General features: G+C 40.8%; 1 protein-coding gene across 1 annotated transcript in view; it reads right to left on the reverse strand.

Annotated features, from left to right (window-relative positions):
• Positions 1–17021, reverse strand: part of usta (uronyl 2-sulfotransferase a) — a 56529-nt gene extending 39508 nt beyond the window's left edge. The window contains exon 1 of the mRNA XM_005734455.1: positions 16457–17021. Coding sequence (XP_005734512.1) covers positions 16457–16685 — 229 coding nt within the window. The 5' untranslated portion in view covers positions 16686–17021. The remainder of the gene's footprint in view (positions 1–16456) is intronic.
• Between the last annotated feature and the right edge of the window lie 552 nt (positions 17022–17573).

Genomic DNA, 17573 nt, shown 5'->3' on the forward strand with positions numbered 1-17573 from the left:
CTAGTCAGATATCATAATGAGGTAATTGCTTCGCTTTAATTAAGCTAATTTATCATCATTATAATCATATTTTGGAAATGTTTTTCTAGCTTAATTGCAACTTCGGAAGAATTAAACTCATCCAAACCATGAGTCTCCCTCTCTGGATTTAACTGTTTTCCATAAACAGCAGTGATGTGCAGCTGTAGAGTACAGCAGCTGCCAGTGGGCATGTGCTTCACATACATAGAGTATGTGTACTTCTGTACTGAGACTTGGTCCAATCAGAAAATAGGCATGTGCATGCACATGAAGGTCAGCTTGTCAGCTTCACATGTATGCGATGAGTGCCTTTATGCACGTGTGTGTATTCGCATGTGTCACCGAAACCCCAAACCACTCACTAATCACACAGTAGATGGTGGCAGGGCCCTGACCTCTAAGCATGCATCATCTGTTACATAAATACTCATTTGAAGGAAACTGCTGTCAGCTTCCATCGGTCTAGAGAACTGGTCAGTGCCAGGTTAAACCACTGCTGGATCAGGACATGGCCACTCCCTTGTTTTGGGCTCTCTTGTCTCGGGATATATATGCATGTAAGTGAATGTGGAAGTTAGGGGGCACAAAAAAAGAAAGTGCATGCGTCTGTGTGAGTGTGTTTCACAGCGTATGAAAAAAAGGAAAAATGCTTGCGTATTTTAAAATGCAAGTCAAGGACATTTTGCAGTTTTGGTAACAGAAGCCACAGGATGTGCGTCTGCAGCAGACCACCTTGTACCACATGACATCATTCCATTGCCTCCTGATGCTCCACGCACACAGGCAGGGACGCTCGCTTCTCAATACATGCTATTTTTTCCGTATTCTCATCAGGTGCCAAGTAAAGCGCACTTGCCATGTGTGGACCACATGTTGGTGACGCTGATCTGAGCCAGTGAAGAAGAGAACTTTAACACACTTGTTGAAGAACACTTGAGAAATCAGATATCGCGCTTGTGTAATCAAAAACATGTTCACGGCAAATCAGTCGAGTTGAACAACTTTTTAACATGGAGATTAAAAAACTGTGTAATCAACTAAAGTGAAATGGAGTGACAATGTTTGAACAGTTTGGTTAAAATGCAGTGACAGGATTGGTGCCTGAATGGACCACAGTGGCCAGAAAGAGAGTAAAGAGCAACAACTGAACAATAAACAACAGATGGTAGCTCGCACTTCCAAGAACAGCAAAGCAGTGTTTGTAGATGAAGGCCTCCGAACAGGCTCCTCACTGCAGTTAAAATTGGGGAATTTCAAAGTCTAGGAATCAGATTTAACGGCAAATCCCAAACATTAACCAGTTTGTAGTGTTTACAAGCTGACGCATTTATGTACTTTGTGGTCATTTAAATATTTGACGTAAGTGTAATTACCCACTAAACAAGGCTGGTATTTGAGGTAAAACTGTCGTATAAGGCTCACTTTATAAACTGTAGTTCACTCAGCTGACAGTCATATTAAAGAATGGGCTGTAATAGTACTGATCACATTCTTTGAATTCCAAGTACAGTTTTCGCGATGAGCGCCAACATTTTTGGCATAATAACAAAACGGATACTTCGGTTGATATAGAAAAGATTTTTTAGATAGTTCAGTTCCAGCAGAGCTACTCCAACTCTCAATTAAATGGTGTCTTCATCATAGGTGGATTTTTTTCTAAAACTTGGTTTCTGGCCCAGTGTCCAAACTCACTATTACCATTATAGAGACTCTGACTATGATTCTATTAATGTCTGTCCAATTAGAGATAAAATAAGAAGTGCATGGAGATCTTGGAGCATAGACCCCTGCTCAGATTGCGCAGTAGTGACAATACCAGTCAGCAGTCTATGAAAAGGCTCACAAAGCAAGACAGCTGTTTATGTTCATATGCACAGTCACATGGTCAATCGCTAATCCATTCATCCACATACTTCCGCTTATCCAATTCAGAGTTAGACAAGGCGGGGTAGATCCCAGACAAGTCGCCAATCTGTCGCAGGACTAACACAAAGAGACAGACAACCGTTTATGCTCACATCCACACTTATGGCCAATTTTGAATAACAAAAAAAACTTAATATACATTCCCCTTGAACGGTGAGAAAACCTTGGCAGGCACACGGAGAACTCCAGAAAGGCTCCAGAAAACCAGGATGTCTTAAGCCCAGGAACTTTCTGTCAGTTGACAGGGCTTTAAGTTTTACATTCATTTATAATTAACCTTCTTTTAGTAATTAGTGTAAAAAGACAAATATCACATTGGATTTCAACAATAGCTAACAGTTACCACGTTATATTACATTTAACTGGTTATGATAAAGAATCTTTGATAATACACGTGGTATTGTTAGCTTCTGAGTATATTTGAGTCATTTCCCTTTTTTACCATGACTTCTTACTTCAGCACTTCTCTGTCAATGAAACCCAAACCACAAGCTTTAAGGAGAAGCAGTGAAGAAATATATGGCTATTATGGGTCATTAGAACATAATTTTCGTCATAAAGTGGGTTCCCTTGTATTAACAGTGGATTGCCAAGAGTACTCCTTCTCTGGTTGTCATCAGGGGCAGAGGGAAAGGACATTAGAAAGGCTTACAAGTGCTAAATGTGCTGTGCCGTGTTAAGGCGTGGTCACATTTTGGCCTTTATCACATCTAGGTTAGAGGCGGCACACTAAAACCTTGTACTGTATCCACCTTCCCAGCAGGGACACTGCTTAGTCTGACAGATCTTGCTCACTCTCACACACACACATATCACTACTGTACACAGGCATGCAAGGCAGAGGCAAACAAACACGGCATCGACCCGCCGACGCTGTTGATTTATGCGCAGTGGTGGAGCAGCAAGGCCTTAAGGTGAGAGAAACTCTCTTACCCTCGACTGGCCTGTTGGAAACACGGGCATGCCTTCAAATTCAGGCCAAATATTAAGTCAGAGAACTGCAGCAAGAAATAACTAGCCTTCATTCATAAACACCATCTGACGGTCAGCTTGTTGTCATTTGAGGGCAGCTAGGACAATTAGCTCTTAATTGTGGCTAGGCTGTTTGGTTGTGAATGGCTGGCATTCATTCATGGTCTGTGACTGGCAAGCACCTTAAAAACATGTTGAAAACTGAACCCGGTACTGAGTAATGAGTTGATATGGGCCGTAAAACTACTGAACATTGCATCCTTACCCAATTTCTGAACTATTGGCTTAGTCAGCGTTGTCTGGATCCTAGTTATATTCTCACCTCAATACATGTACTCTATTTAGGAAACATCAGGACCAAGCCGCACAACAGCGGTGCTCCTCCATGTGTCTAACAGCAACTCCGAGCAGGTCGTGGTCATTTTTGGTCACATCCTCCTGGTCACGGTTCAAAAACGCAGACAGTCTGCACAGACCTGTAATTGCTGTGTCAGTTATGAGATTTTGTGCAGGCAAATGCTTGTAGCTCGCCCTATAAATATAAAGGCAGGAATCTGTCTGACTCATTAAGATTCTAGTCTGGGAGGTGGCACTGTCAGAGGGATTTCAGAAGGAGAAAACAGAGGGAGAGAAGAGATAAAGGAAGCAGTAAAGTAAAGGACATCTGGCAAATGAGGATATAGTGCCAAGCGGGACGCCATACATTTCCATCCGGTACCCTGAAAAGCACTTAATATTCCACAGCATAAACATCGACCGGATCGCACAAACCCTTTTAAAGCTCGACTCGAGGGGCGTGGCTTCTATCTCTGCAGAGCAACACAGCCGGGGAAGCTTGAATTGTTTTTTGAAGAGAATAACCCACATGAGTCCAGTTTGAGCTGGTCCTTCACCCCCTTTATTTACACAAACCCAGAGGGATCCTCTACTCTTATAAATAGACCGGCACGGCACCAGCTTGTACAGCATAGCGTGTGATTAAGCAATGGGTACCTCTCCATTAATGCACATTTGGTACAGATTGTCCGCAGCCGAATCACTGGTGTGGTATTAACTGTGTACATTTATTACCTCATTTTATTTTGAGGTCCTTATACTGTAATGGAGCATTTTTAGGTTTCTTCTGAAAAGAACGATCCCCCTTTCTACAACACTACATTTATCTGACAGCTGCAGCATACATAAAACACTACAACTGATTAAAAACCTGGAACAAAATAGAATAAAACTGTTGCACGTAACTGTAAAGGCAAAAATCTTTTATACTGGATACTACTGAATACTGTATACTAATAATGTCCTGTACAAGCTCTGAATAATACTTTCACCAGTTGGTGGCAAAAAAGAGTTAAACAGGAACTATCATGATTGAAAAAAAATGAAGTCAAAGTTAAGTGTCAAAAATGGCATTTCCTCAAACGGCTAATTATGGCTCCAAATTAGTCATAATACTAAAACGGAAACTACTCAAACTAGTAGGTAAGCTAATGATGGCTGTCTAAAAGCACAGCAGATCATGTGATCATCTGCCACCATCTCATCCTATCCTTTGTACTGTCAAACAAACTTTCTCTGTGGTTTACCTCCTGCATATTTAACATCCTTCGCTCAGTATATCCCTCCTCTGCACATGTCCAAACCATCTCAGAGCTGACCTCACTTCCTCTTTGCTAATCCTCTGCACTTCCTCATTCATTTACTTTCCTCTCTCCATCCTCCTCTCTTTCATTTTCCCCACTCATCAAAGCACTCCTTCCATCTTCTCAGCTCACTCTCTTCACTTGTTAGTACATTTCCATCTATATCTTTAATCATCCTAACCTGCTGCCCATCTTTTCCAGCTCGATCTCTGTCTAGCCAATTGATACAAGTCATCTTCTTCTTCATCAGTGTCCACCCTCACACACACACCTGAGTAAAAGCCTTTGGCACCTCTCATTTTGCCGCAGCCCTAGACTTCCAGTACTCCTCTCTACGTTACAAGACATGAGAGGACAAAAAAGGGCAAAAGTTAACCTGCATGTTTTCAGTAACGCGCGTTTTTGGCTCATATGTAAAATAACTCAGACACAATGCTGTGTAACTCCGATGTAATGCCAAAGATAAAGCAAACGTACTTGGTCCTGCACTTCCACTTTTTTTCCACAATGTTTTCTATGTTTACCACTCACTAAAGTGCACTAGCCTACCATCTGTGAGTGCTGGCTCAGGCTAAGCCTGGCCTTAAAGATCAAGCTTCTCTTTAATTTGGCAATGTGGGCTGAGCTACGCTAGCTGGTGGTGAGTGGTTTTCTTCAGCCCTTCAAAAACACCTCATTAGAATTGAATGGCTAATTATAGAAAAGATGACACTAAGCTCCATGGTAAATGTGAAACAACCTGTTATGAAACGCACAACTGAGAGACAGAAAAGCTTTGAGGGTCGTCTTCGCTGTCGAGCAAAGAGGCTCAAACATATCTTTTGTGCTCCGAACCCAGACATAAATATACGCAAGTGCATTCGTAAAATTGTGGACGTGATGACACTTCTTGACTTTCTGTAGACACACACAGACAGATCTTTTAAAAAAACATGAATAAACAGTAACACACGCAGATGAATAGGCAAGCGACTGAATAGAGGATACAAGAGAGGTTTTGAAATTGCGTGGTTGAGGATGTAATGGAATTGCACGTAGTGATTAGGGGCAAACGTTCCAGCTGGCAAGATCGCACGGCCGGTATACCCAGTGGCACATTTGTTTGTGTCGCACATGTCTACTGCAGTGTGCACTACAACACAGAAGTTGCATCTGTTTGCTGTCCAGGAAAGAATTTAGATGGAAGGTTTATGCAAACACTTCCACCAGAAGAGGGGTGAGGGGGGACTTGGAGTGATACATAACATTAAGATGGAGGCCAGAAAAGTAAGAAAATGGAAAAAGCAAAGCAGGATTTGAGTGTTGCAATACCTCTGGTGAAAATTTGGGTGAAACAATTAGAGTTTTTACAGATTGATGGATGGATTCAAAGGAACGGCAGGTCCAGCTGGCACAAATTCAGTACAGTCTAAACCAGACGGGTGCAGCAGCAGAGTGGTGGTGGGCCAAAAGACAGGCAAGTTGTTCTGGGCAGGTCAGTGGAAATGCTACACAACCAGGATCTGTGCCAATGAACCAGGCCAGACAAGTGATGGCTTTTTAAGGGATGTACCAACACAGTAATTGTAAGAAGTAACACTAAATTATGAACAGCAACCCATTTAACTTCATACTGGATACATCCGAAACCTCTCTGACTGGTTTTAAAAAGTAGACACCGTATAAACTATTACAATTTAGCCCATCACTTTCTCTTTTGCACACAGACACACAAACACTAGTCAGATACAAATCATCCCTCTCCAACCCTGTAATTAACACCTCTAACCACACCTGCTGATTGCTTTGTAGAAGCAATTCTGTGGGAAGAATAGGGACTCAACCTCAGTCTGGACTGTAAAACTGGACGGGAAAAAGAACAACTTCTTGGACGCTACGCGTTCTTGGATAAAGACTTTGTTAACTTTGTGTTGCTTTCACTCAAGATGTCTTTTTAAAGCATCTGGAAAATGCGGTTTCCCCAGCGGAGCAGAACATTTGTACAGGGTTACAGCTACACTGCTACAGTACATCTCTGCTTTAGTACTTGAAAAAGCTGTTGTTTTGAGGGTAAACGTGACAACAGCGACAAAAGCGTCGACTCCTATAACGTCCAACTTTTTTGGAATTGTTTGATGAGAAGTTAGCTGTAATTTTTTTTGTACACTTGACTTCATATAAGCGGCAGGGAGGGTGTTGAAAGAAACAAAAATGTAATGAGGGACACTGGGACAGAGGTGGGTTTCAGAGGAGAACACATTCTGAGACAGAGGTGTGAGATTTGGCACAGGTGGCGTTTGCTTTTCGCTGGGGACAACCACATTCCATATTGAGAATGCTTTTCGGGCTATGATCCTTCAAACGCTCTAAAATAATTGTATTTTCTTAGGATGATAACTGGACACATTATCGCATTTATTTCACCTGTTACGAGGTTTAAAAAAAGAAAAACAGCTGAGAGTGTCCAACAATTTGCAAAAACGAAAGTAAATGTAATAATGTGAGCATTAAAATGTGCGATTCTATAATAGCCCACTGAAAGCAGAACACACAGGTTTCACTTCGAGCTGTTTCAGTGGTAACAAACTGCGCTGTGTAACAATAACAACTTCTATGACCAAAATGTGTGAAAGTTTGTGCTTGTGGTTGTTTGTCTATTTCAGTCTCGTGTCTCTGATACAAAGTGACAAATTTAAATATAAACCAGCTACCTAAAGCTTTGTTCGGGTGGGGAGTGGAGGTTGTTACTAGAAGTCTTGCTTGTGCATTAAGGTATGGAGTCTCGCTCTGAAAAATTTTTTTTAATACTCATCACAAATACATATATTTTTTCTAGTTTGTGTGAGGAGTGTTTTTTTTTTTTTTTTTCAAATATCAAGAATATAGAGGGAGAAAAGCTCATATTAAAGAAAGGGAGAAGCTGCTGGGCCGTGAAGTGGAATGAAATCGATAAAGTCAATATTTGCACCACTTGCACAGCAGTGAAATAACGGCATCGTCTACGTGACGTGTGGGTTTTTGTGCATATGTGTAGGACACCCTCACCTGTTTATATACAGTGCCTAACAAATGTATTAGACCATCTGTAAAAATAAGAACACGCAAATATTTTAGGAATACTACTTTAAAAAAGTTTGATAAAAAATAAAAATGACAGAATTCATGTTTTTATATCCAAATTTGAACTTGTACACTGGACTGGACAACATCAGTCGCCTCAAGGCACTTTAATTTGTAATGTATTAGACCACCTGTGGCAATACAGTGAAAACACAATTAAAAAGGATTTTGGTAAGATACAATAACATATTGTTTAATAATCCCAGAGTTGGGAAATTCCCATTGTTACAGCAGCAGAGTCCACAGGGCAGTAATAAACGGCAGGTAGCTACCACTATTGTTAATGTAGGGTGGTTGTGACAAAAAACCTTACGCAAATTTGTTAAGTACTGTATGTAACCAGTAACTGTAATAATATCAGCTTTATCTTTGTGTCAGGGTTTTGAAGTAGATGAAAGACTTCCTACAATCTTAAAAGCTAGAGGTTATAGAAAAGGCTAAATTGTGCTTTACGAAAGAAGTAAATTCTCACTAAATCCTTCAGCTGCCTGTAGTACATCGTTATTATAGACGTATTAATAAGTGCAGCTTTGAAGTCTCAAATATACTCAAAGATGACTTTTGCAAATAAACTGAATCTAGAAAACAGAAAAACCAGTTTAACTCCGCTGAACCTAAAAAGGGAAACAGGCTCCATAAAACTTGCAATGCAGTTCCCCAAAAGTGCATGTAGTGGTTTCAAGAACATGGGCTGGGCCCTCCCACTATATCTCCCCTGCTATATATTTAAGTCAGCTATTTTAAACTACTTCTTACTTTTTCACGTCCATGAAATGAGGGTGGGCTGACCAAGATGTGGTAAGTTCACTCTGAGAAAAGTTAACCAGGCTTCCTTGATCTCACTGACCACCGGGCAAATATGTTTCTCTTTAACAAGTCCTGTGGCTTCTGGTAATGTGTTTCACTCTCTCAGTCCAGTTGCTTGATAAAACTGGAAGATAATTGCTTGACTTTAGTGACCTGACGGACCTGCTGTTTGATCGGAAACGTATGTGGCCAGCTGGCAGAAACAAGTCCTCAACATTTCAGATGATCTGTGGCAATAAACTGGGGAATGTGGGGTTATTTACCACTCGCCAAAGTAAACAAAGAGACTTCCCAAATGGCTAACAACACCAGGACACAGAGATATGAGGAAGGGTGCAGCTTAAAAAATTCTCATGTAGCAGGGTGCAATTATTGTATTTCTATTTTTGACATGAAAGGACTTGGATTCAGATTAAAGGTCTTTTCTTTCTGAATGAACAGGGAGGAGTTGATTAAAGCCGGGAGCTCAGTTTACACGCTGTAAGCAGACACTTAATTCTCTCACAGGACCTCTATTTATTCGGTCAATGATGTTTTAAATTATGGGATATGCTGTGTGTAGTCACCTTTTTTCAAAAGCATGAGCCTGGGTACCACCCAGTGGCTCCGGGCCTTGAGCCACCCACCCATTCACACATCACCACAAGCACTACCATAAAAGTCAACACAGCCAGCCGTCATCAGTGACTTGGCAACCCTTTAAAACAAGACAAAGCTTTTTTGAGATGATGTATTCTTGACTACACAGCATACAAACAAGTGAAACAAACATAGTCCGTTTTATAAATGCTTATGGGGTATTTTCACATCCTAAACTTAATAAACTTGAAGCAACCACTTTGCTTAGCTTCCTAGACGCTCTGTGAATGGGGGGAGACAGCTAGCTAGACTCTTTATATGACAGTGAATCCATCTACTAACACCACAACACATCAATAACTAAGAAGTTAGAACTAAAAACTACTTTCGGCTGCTCCTTAATTCACAAGTGGGTACCCATATGGAAAAGAAATAGTAAAAACTTATGTGAGATTACTCATGAAAGTGGCCACTTTCATGAGTAAATCATATAAGGCTTACATGATTTACTCATGAAAGTGGCCACTTTCTCATTACTTTCATACATTGTTTTAGTAAGTATCCAAAACATACATGTTTCATTATATAATTTTTCAAGTGATCTTATATCTATTTTCACTCGTATATGCTTTTCATACAAGTTTCACACAAGACAGATACAAACTTTATAAGATTTATAAATAGCTTTTCCATATGGGTAGCTCCACATGTTTTGATTTGGCAGATTTTTGCACTAGATGCCCTTCCTGATGCAACCCCAAAGGGGTTTGGTTTGAATTTCCTCCCGGGAAGCCGCAGATATGCTTGAAACACGTGGCCCTTGACAGTGGTGTTGGGGATGTGGCCCTTGACAGCCCTTTTATACTTGCTGCTAAGCAAAGCAGAAGAAGAAGAGGCAACATACAGAAAGTATGCTACTCCGATGAAACATAAATGAGATGCAGCAGATCAAGAAGGAGGGAATTTTCCTTTGAGCTGGCACAAATGATGGTGGCCCTTTTGTCGTTTGCACGAGGGAGACTTCAGTGAAGGCTAGTTAAAGCCAGTAGGTCCTCCAGCTCTTTCATTTAGCATATGAGTCAGGCATGCTGTGCACATCGGGTTACCAAAACTTTGGATATGCATGACAAACGCCACTGACAGGCCTAAAAATGCCACTCTAGTGACAAGCGTGAGTGCCAGCACATTTACGGCTCAATAATCAGAAAATATCGTCTAGTTTTACAAACCATGGGGAAAGGGTTCATACAATTGAAGACTAAAGTTAGTAGCATGCACTAATTGCTGCATGATATATGCAGAAAAAGCAGGAAAGCAACTGCAAAATACCCGCTCAATTTACTGAAACATCACTGAAAACAGCATTACAGAAACAGTTTAACTGGACACATCCCAAGTTTGTAGAACAAATTTCATGTTTTTCTTCAGTGACATGCAAAAAGAAGAAGCACTGTACGTTCAGTAGCGCCGCGCAAAAACCCGATCACAAACCATTGCCCACAAATTCATCTGGGATTTCTCTTCGGTTATAACCATCATTGCTCAGCAAGCCTTGAACAGCAGTTGCAGTTTAACAGCACTGGTACATTTGTAATGTTCTTTCCATCTGCTCTCTTTTCATGTGGCAAAAACAAATGCACTAATGAAAGATAATTACCCTGTGTTGTTTTAGTGTTTGCCTGTCTCTCTGGAGAGGGAGAGCAGTCTCTCAAGCGTGGAGATGCTAATTGGTAATGCTAATTGCTTCCATTATGTAATGACAGGGTCAACACAAATATTTTTTTTCAAATGATTTCCTATCCTGAAAATTCAAAACACACAAAAAAAGATAATAGATTATCATCAATGCATGCCTAACGGAGTACTTGTAACAATCATAAAATAATAACTTAATGACTGCATGTCTTCATTGCGAACCCCTCTAATTTGAAGCACTGAAGCTTTTCCCCTTTGGTTTCCATTCAGTAAAAAAAGCTGATTATCCTTTATTGACCCTTAAACTCAGTTAGAATCTGGCGTGTTACAAAGCAGGTAAATACTCTACTCAGCAGGCAAGGCTGCTTGTTTTACCAACCCTAAGAAAATTATGGGCCATCTGATTGTTTTGGCATTTAAGTTGGATGTGCTGCCAGTTAGGGGTTATTTTGGGGTCTAGTGGAAGTAATGTGTAGTTTTTCTTAACACTTGAGTCCTGCAGTTAGAAGGAATACAGAGTAAGTAGACCAAGCTGTCCTGCCTTCACTTCCTAATGAGGCTTGTCAGGTGGAGGTGCTGGATGGATGCAAAATATTATTCTAAATATTGGATTGTTTTGAGTCTTTAGCATTAAAAATAAATGTATGTCTGTGCTTGGGTTGGTAACCTCTGCTTATCTGCTGCACAAGTCAATAACAAAAATGAAAAGGTGTTAAGTAAAGAATTAAACCGGGAGCTCAAGCACCTTTCCACATCACCGATTTCACTTAGGCTCAAAGTGCACATCTGGCAACCCTGTTAGGCAGCTGAAAATGCTGACTGACAGCTTGACCAGCACTGGCCTGATTTTCACTCTATGTGACATTTGGTATATTGCCATGAAGCCTGGAGACTGTCACTTTGGGCAAAGAGTCAGTGCCAATAAATCTGTCATTTAAAAGTGCAAAATATGATTTAAATTTTAAAAAAAGAGCTTGTTTTTAATATCCTTTAATAGGAAGTGGGTGTATTTGTGTGACTACAGTGGCGAGTTTGCTCCAGAATTCACACTTACATGACTGCCTCGTTCAAAAAAAGCTTTTTAATGTAACTAACTTGTCAGCTTTTTCAGTATGAGTGTAAACATAAATGTGCATGCATGTGCATAAAATATATACTATTAACTGTGAACTATAAAATATTTAAATTCAAGCAGAAGGTGAGATTTGAAGTTAGAGGTCTGTAAAGGTCACCGGTGCAAAAGGTAAAGCGAAAAGGTTATTCTGATGTGAAATAAAGGAATGATGAGCAGTTTAATGCATCTGATCTTTGACCACCAGAATATCAATGATGTAGTAGCTCATCTGGCAGGTTAATATAGTACGTGAAGCACAAAAAGAAAGTTGTAAGCTGTCATTGGTTCGCTGTACAAACCAATGAGAATTAAAATCCATGAAGAAGGCAGGAAGCCTCTCAATTAGACATATTCAAAACAAATTAATCGAATTTCACTGCAATCTGAGCAATACTCAGTGAGGAAAAGAGCATAAAAATTGGAAAAAGGATCCATTAGTTGGTCATTGTGTTCAATCTTCGCTAAAATCTGCTCAGCGCTCTAAGAAAAGTAGCTAATTTTGTGAATTGTGGAGGGAGGGATAGATGGATAGACACACTGATGGACGACAGAGGCCTCGCCATCTCATTAACTTCCAGACTTACTTACAACAATTACTCCATTAATGGATTCACACCTCAAACTCCATCATTTATTTTAGAAAATAATAAGCATACAATAATATAAGTAGAGCAATAGAAAATAAAGGTAAGCACAATATATCACCAAACTGCTATTTGTTTATTTCCTGTACTAGAATCTAATTAATTCAGTTTAGTTTAACTTTGTTATCACCCACACTAGTCTGGTCCACCCCACAGTTTAAGCACCTCTACATTAGCGGTTTCAGCCCTGTTAAGGTATGTAAGACACAGTGTTATACTCGTTGTGTATTATTCATGAGTCTGTAGGAGGTCGAGGAACAGTATGTGTGTTCTTCTAACAGCAGGAAAATCTTCCCTTTCTCTCTCTGCAGCAATTCCCAACTCATCCTCCCTGAATTTATTATATACATATAAAGTTTGTGTCACTACACCTAAGCGCTGACCAGCCAAACTAAACTTTATTTGAATTCACTTAAAAAGTTTGCTTTGAACCACTTCCTGGCCAGCAAAGGTGCAAACATGACACAAACTGAAGGGAGGCCAAGCGACCCTAAAGCTTCTTCTGTGTCTACGCATACTTGTCTAATCCCTAATACCGCCCCAGAGTCTCCAACTCGGACACTTTACTGGCCCGTTTCTGAAAAGTTAAATTTACGTGTGTGTGTTTTAAAAAGGTTAAAGGGTTCTTTTGAGAAGCAGAGCAAAGTTAGTGGTGAAAGACTCCCAGCCACATCAAGTTCAGCATTTATGATTCATGGCAAGAAGACTGGGGGCTATAACAACACACAAACACTTAGAAAGACGTGCATACTTAAATGTTGCTTAAAAGTCCATTAAATCGAAATATATGTTAAAGGAGTAAGTGCACTATGTATTGAGTAAGACCACAGTTAAAGAGGACATTGTGCTTCGCTCTGTTTTGCTGTCTCAGCTCCAAGCACTTAAAAATATGGCATAAAATATGAAGAACGCTTCTTTCCCAGTCGTTGAAACTTTGTTGTAACTTTTCATTTATATACAGATTTTTGCCACACAGACATGTCCATACACCCCCTGGCAAGAAGAGGCATTTTCTGGCAAGGTAGCTGGGTCAGCATACAGTTTATGAGCAAAGGAGGGAAAGACAGACACGAGAAAGTGTTAGACAAGGTCAGCGAGTGTGAACGCACAGTGGTGAGCAGGCTGTAAATTCAGCAGGTTTAAAGGTCTGCACGGCAGTTTAGTTACTGCGACTATACGGCATGTTGAGTGACATCCTCATCCACCGACCTCCCCACCGAGCCAAACAAAACAAGGTCTGTTCCCTACCGGCAACATCTGACTGAGAGAAACCCACACACCTATCACACAATCACACTAAATCAAGCTGCCAACCTCCACGTGCACGCCCACACTCACCCACCTCAACAGGATTCCTCACCTTCATCTTGGCACAGCACAGCCAAAAGTAAAACAAGTTAGGTCACACGTGTGTTTAACGAGGCACAGCAACAGACATAAAGTATCTCTTCATCAGAGAAAATGTGGTGCATTAGTTAGAAATGCCAACGCCAGGCTTAGAGCTATTATATTAAAAGTAATTGATTTATTTTATTCACTAGAAGGAGGCATTTATTTTAAAGGTCTGCTTCTCCTCATAATTCTGGTGATTTGTGAAGTTTCCCCTTATACAGTTTTTGGAGCTTGCATCTGGGTTCTGAATAACAGACACAACAAACTAAGAGTGAAGACTGTGTGAGCTCTTTGTGAAAATGACTTTCCTATGAACCTGTTCAAAGCAGTCCCAATCACAGGAGTATTTTGTACCGTCCCTCCTTTATCCTAGATTTCTTCCTTCCACGGTCTCTCCCTCAAGACCACACACACTTCAGAACAGAGACAATGAGCAGACCACATCTCAAGCTCTTTCACACACCAGCCCAACTGGATTTCTCTTTCTACAGCTGTTTTACATGCAACAAAGTTACCTGAAATGTGTCACAAACCTGCTGACTCAGACTCAGGAAACAAAACAACATCAAAAAAGGCTTTAACTTTATATGATCGATTTGACCCTGTCACAACTTTCAGCTACAAAGTCGTTCTTCATTGCCTCAGCATCATAATAAATGCAGACGATTAGTCATCCACATCCCAGTTGAGGTGCTACACTGTGGCGCTGTTACATAAAGAAAAACCCTCCTGAACTCCATACACTACAGTGGAGTCACTGTTTAACAAGGCTCAGGTCCACAGGGTCTCTGTGTAGAGATGCTGTGGAGATCAATCGTGGAGGTGGGAGCAGAGACTAGATTTTCTAGAGGGATTCCTCATCCTGGTCCACAAGGCTGAGTGTCAATGGCTTATGCCCTATAAGCCATTAACACTCAGCCTTGTGGACCAAATTATACATTTCTTTTTTCCTAATGGTGTTTTGATGTAATTTGCTTGCTTGCTCGTCTGTGGTAATAGCACATACATCTGCCCCATCATCAGCCTAGGCATATCAGTGTATTTGTTCAGAATAGAGCACTTCTTAGAAGCAGTGCTGCAGTAAGGAGGCTATCTCACCATGCATGCATTAGCTTTGTGCAAGTACTTTAAAATAAAATAAACTGGTGTTGACTGCCGTGATTTCTAGATTGCATTATTAGGCTCCAAAGTTGAATGTTCTGCAGTGTGAACTTTTAATATTTTAGCACTCTTCAAAAAAAAAAGGTAAAACGTTCTATTTTAGGAATCTGTGCTTATGCTTTGAATGAAATCCAAGTTATTTTTGACAATATTGTGCAGCTTTAGTCTGCCTATGTATTTGTATGCCAGTCGGTTAGACTGTGTGCTTGTGTGTGTCTACAGGAAACCAATCTGACCCAGGGGATTAGTAGCTGACCTGGAAAGTGACTCTCATTCTGTTCCAGATGTTTATCACGTGATAAAAGGTTAGCCCCCTGTGAGAAATAGGTAGAAATGCAACCTAATTTTTTCAAGACACAGGCCGTGTTCTCGCTGGAAAATCACCTTTGCATCTGATTCTGTTTAGGGTATCAAAGAGGTTGAAGTCACAAGATCAGACTTGTACAAGCAGACACTGCCTTTTGACTCTTGACAGATCTTATCCTAGAGGCTGACACTCAGACATATGTCTATGGCAGATGTGGCCACAAATGGGCTCTTTTTCACATACACAGTAGACTTTATCCACTTTACCGTAGTTAAGATCCAGTGCGCTGTAATGACAGAAATATAGCTGCCAAGTAATGTTAAAATATATCTATATAAATATTTAAAAATAATCCCTTCAGGCCAGAATATTTTAAATTGGAAACCTGCCTGACATTAAAAAAAACTGGCAACACTGTAGCGTGCTTTTTATTAAAACAACCACAGATGCACTCTAGGCTTTAAATAACCGCATAAATTCAGCCTTTCACCCCTCGTTCAACCGGTGCAAGCCGTGCGTAATGAGAGCTGCGCGGCTGGAGCGCACCAGCTGGCTGTACAAGAAGAGGCGTCAGTCTTCAGCATGAATCCTAACAGTTGCTAAGTTCTAGTTGCCATAACACCTCTCAATCATGCTCTTAGAACTCACAGCGGCGTAAAAGTGACGATAAATACCCCAGGTTTAGGTGGTTAAACAAAATGAGTGAAAAAACTTCACATTTCTTCACACATCTTTGTAGACTGACGGGATGATATTGACTCGGGATGATACACAGCTGTGTATATGCAATAGTTAGTGTCTGCATTGATATTAAAATGTGGGGGTCTTTTTGGGTTTAAAACACAAACTCCACATGGATAAATTAACACTTAGAAATAAGCACGAGAGAAAATCGGTTTCGTCCACCTGGGCTGAATGAGGTTGAGGAGACGATGTGGCCTCCGGTGGGTTTCATGAAAGAGACCCTTTCCATTTTTGATAAACGTTTCTTAATAACTCCTACCGATAAAAAAAATGTCCAGACGCGGAGAGCAACTTCTTACTATTATTTTGATAACGACCTTCAGGAAGGAGGTTTTTTTTAAGGAAAAGTTCTTACCGAGATACTGTCTGATGTCTAGCAGGATTTTAGGAGGTCCTCCGTTCAGCTGGTAAAATAGGGAGCCGAAACAGAAGAGAAACAGCGTAGCCATGCAGACCCCATAACCTCGGAGAGAAAATCGCAACGGTAAAACAGAGAGTAAGCTGTACTTTCTGCTGTTTCGCTCTCTAATGTGGTTGGTAGACTGGCTATGGCTGTGAAGGGCACTGCTGTTGAAATTCTTCATCCTCTTCTCCTCACAAAGCGCTGCGGAAAGTCACCCATTCGCATGCGGAAAGTGAAACTTGTCGCTTTGAGATCATTTGAGTGAGACGGACAGTTAACTGGAGACGCGCTGGCACCCAGATCTTCTCCGCTGCTGGAGCCACGGGGCTGTTTTTTTGCGTACAGCGTTTCGCTTCTGCTTGCTCCTGCTCGCTGGATGACTGCTCCTTCCTTCCGTCCTCCCAGCCGAGTTAAGGGTCCATCCTTCTGCTCAGAGTCTGGGTGTCAGATTACTAAACGTGGAAATCAGAAAAACTTCCACTTCACACAGGATTTGGTTTGGATTGCAGTGCGTAAAACAGCGTCGCCTAAAGGCCAGGGAGCGGACTCTCATATGATATCGGTGGAAACGAGTCAATTATCATGCAGCAGCTTTTTTTAAAAAAATAATCGTAGTTCTGTAATTTGTGTTTACAGAAAATTTTGAAAAAAAAAGGCTTTAAAAAACAGACGGAAAAGTTTATATTATCTGATAAAACGGTCATTACTCGTAAAAAGCTTAAAATTGTCTTATCGCCAAATGAAAAGGAAGTATTTGTCTGATAAATGTTAAAAAGAAGCTACCGAGTAAGTTTATCTGCTCACCCCTCGTGTGTGTGTATGTCGTAACTTTCTCTTTCCCCCTCAGGCCTGTTGTTAGAAGCTTTGCTTTCCACAGCACAGCCAGAACCCACCATTACACTACACCTGTACTTAGGAGGCCATTCAAAACAGTAACTATTTCCTTGACAGCTACACAGGAGCTGTGACAACAATTTGACTCCACGGGGCAAATGTAATAAAGAGGAATAGAGAAAAAACTGTGAGCACAATGAAATGAACAGCATAATGCAAGCTAGACACAAAAATA

The sequence above is a fragment of the Pundamilia nyererei genome, unplaced genomic scaffold, assembly GCF_000239375.1.
Source record: "Pundamilia nyererei isolate P.nyererei 1_Seehausen unplaced genomic scaffold, PunNye1.0 scaffold00058, whole genome shotgun sequence".
Taxonomy (NCBI): domain Eukaryota; kingdom Metazoa; phylum Chordata; class Actinopteri; order Cichliformes; family Cichlidae; genus Pundamilia; species Pundamilia nyererei.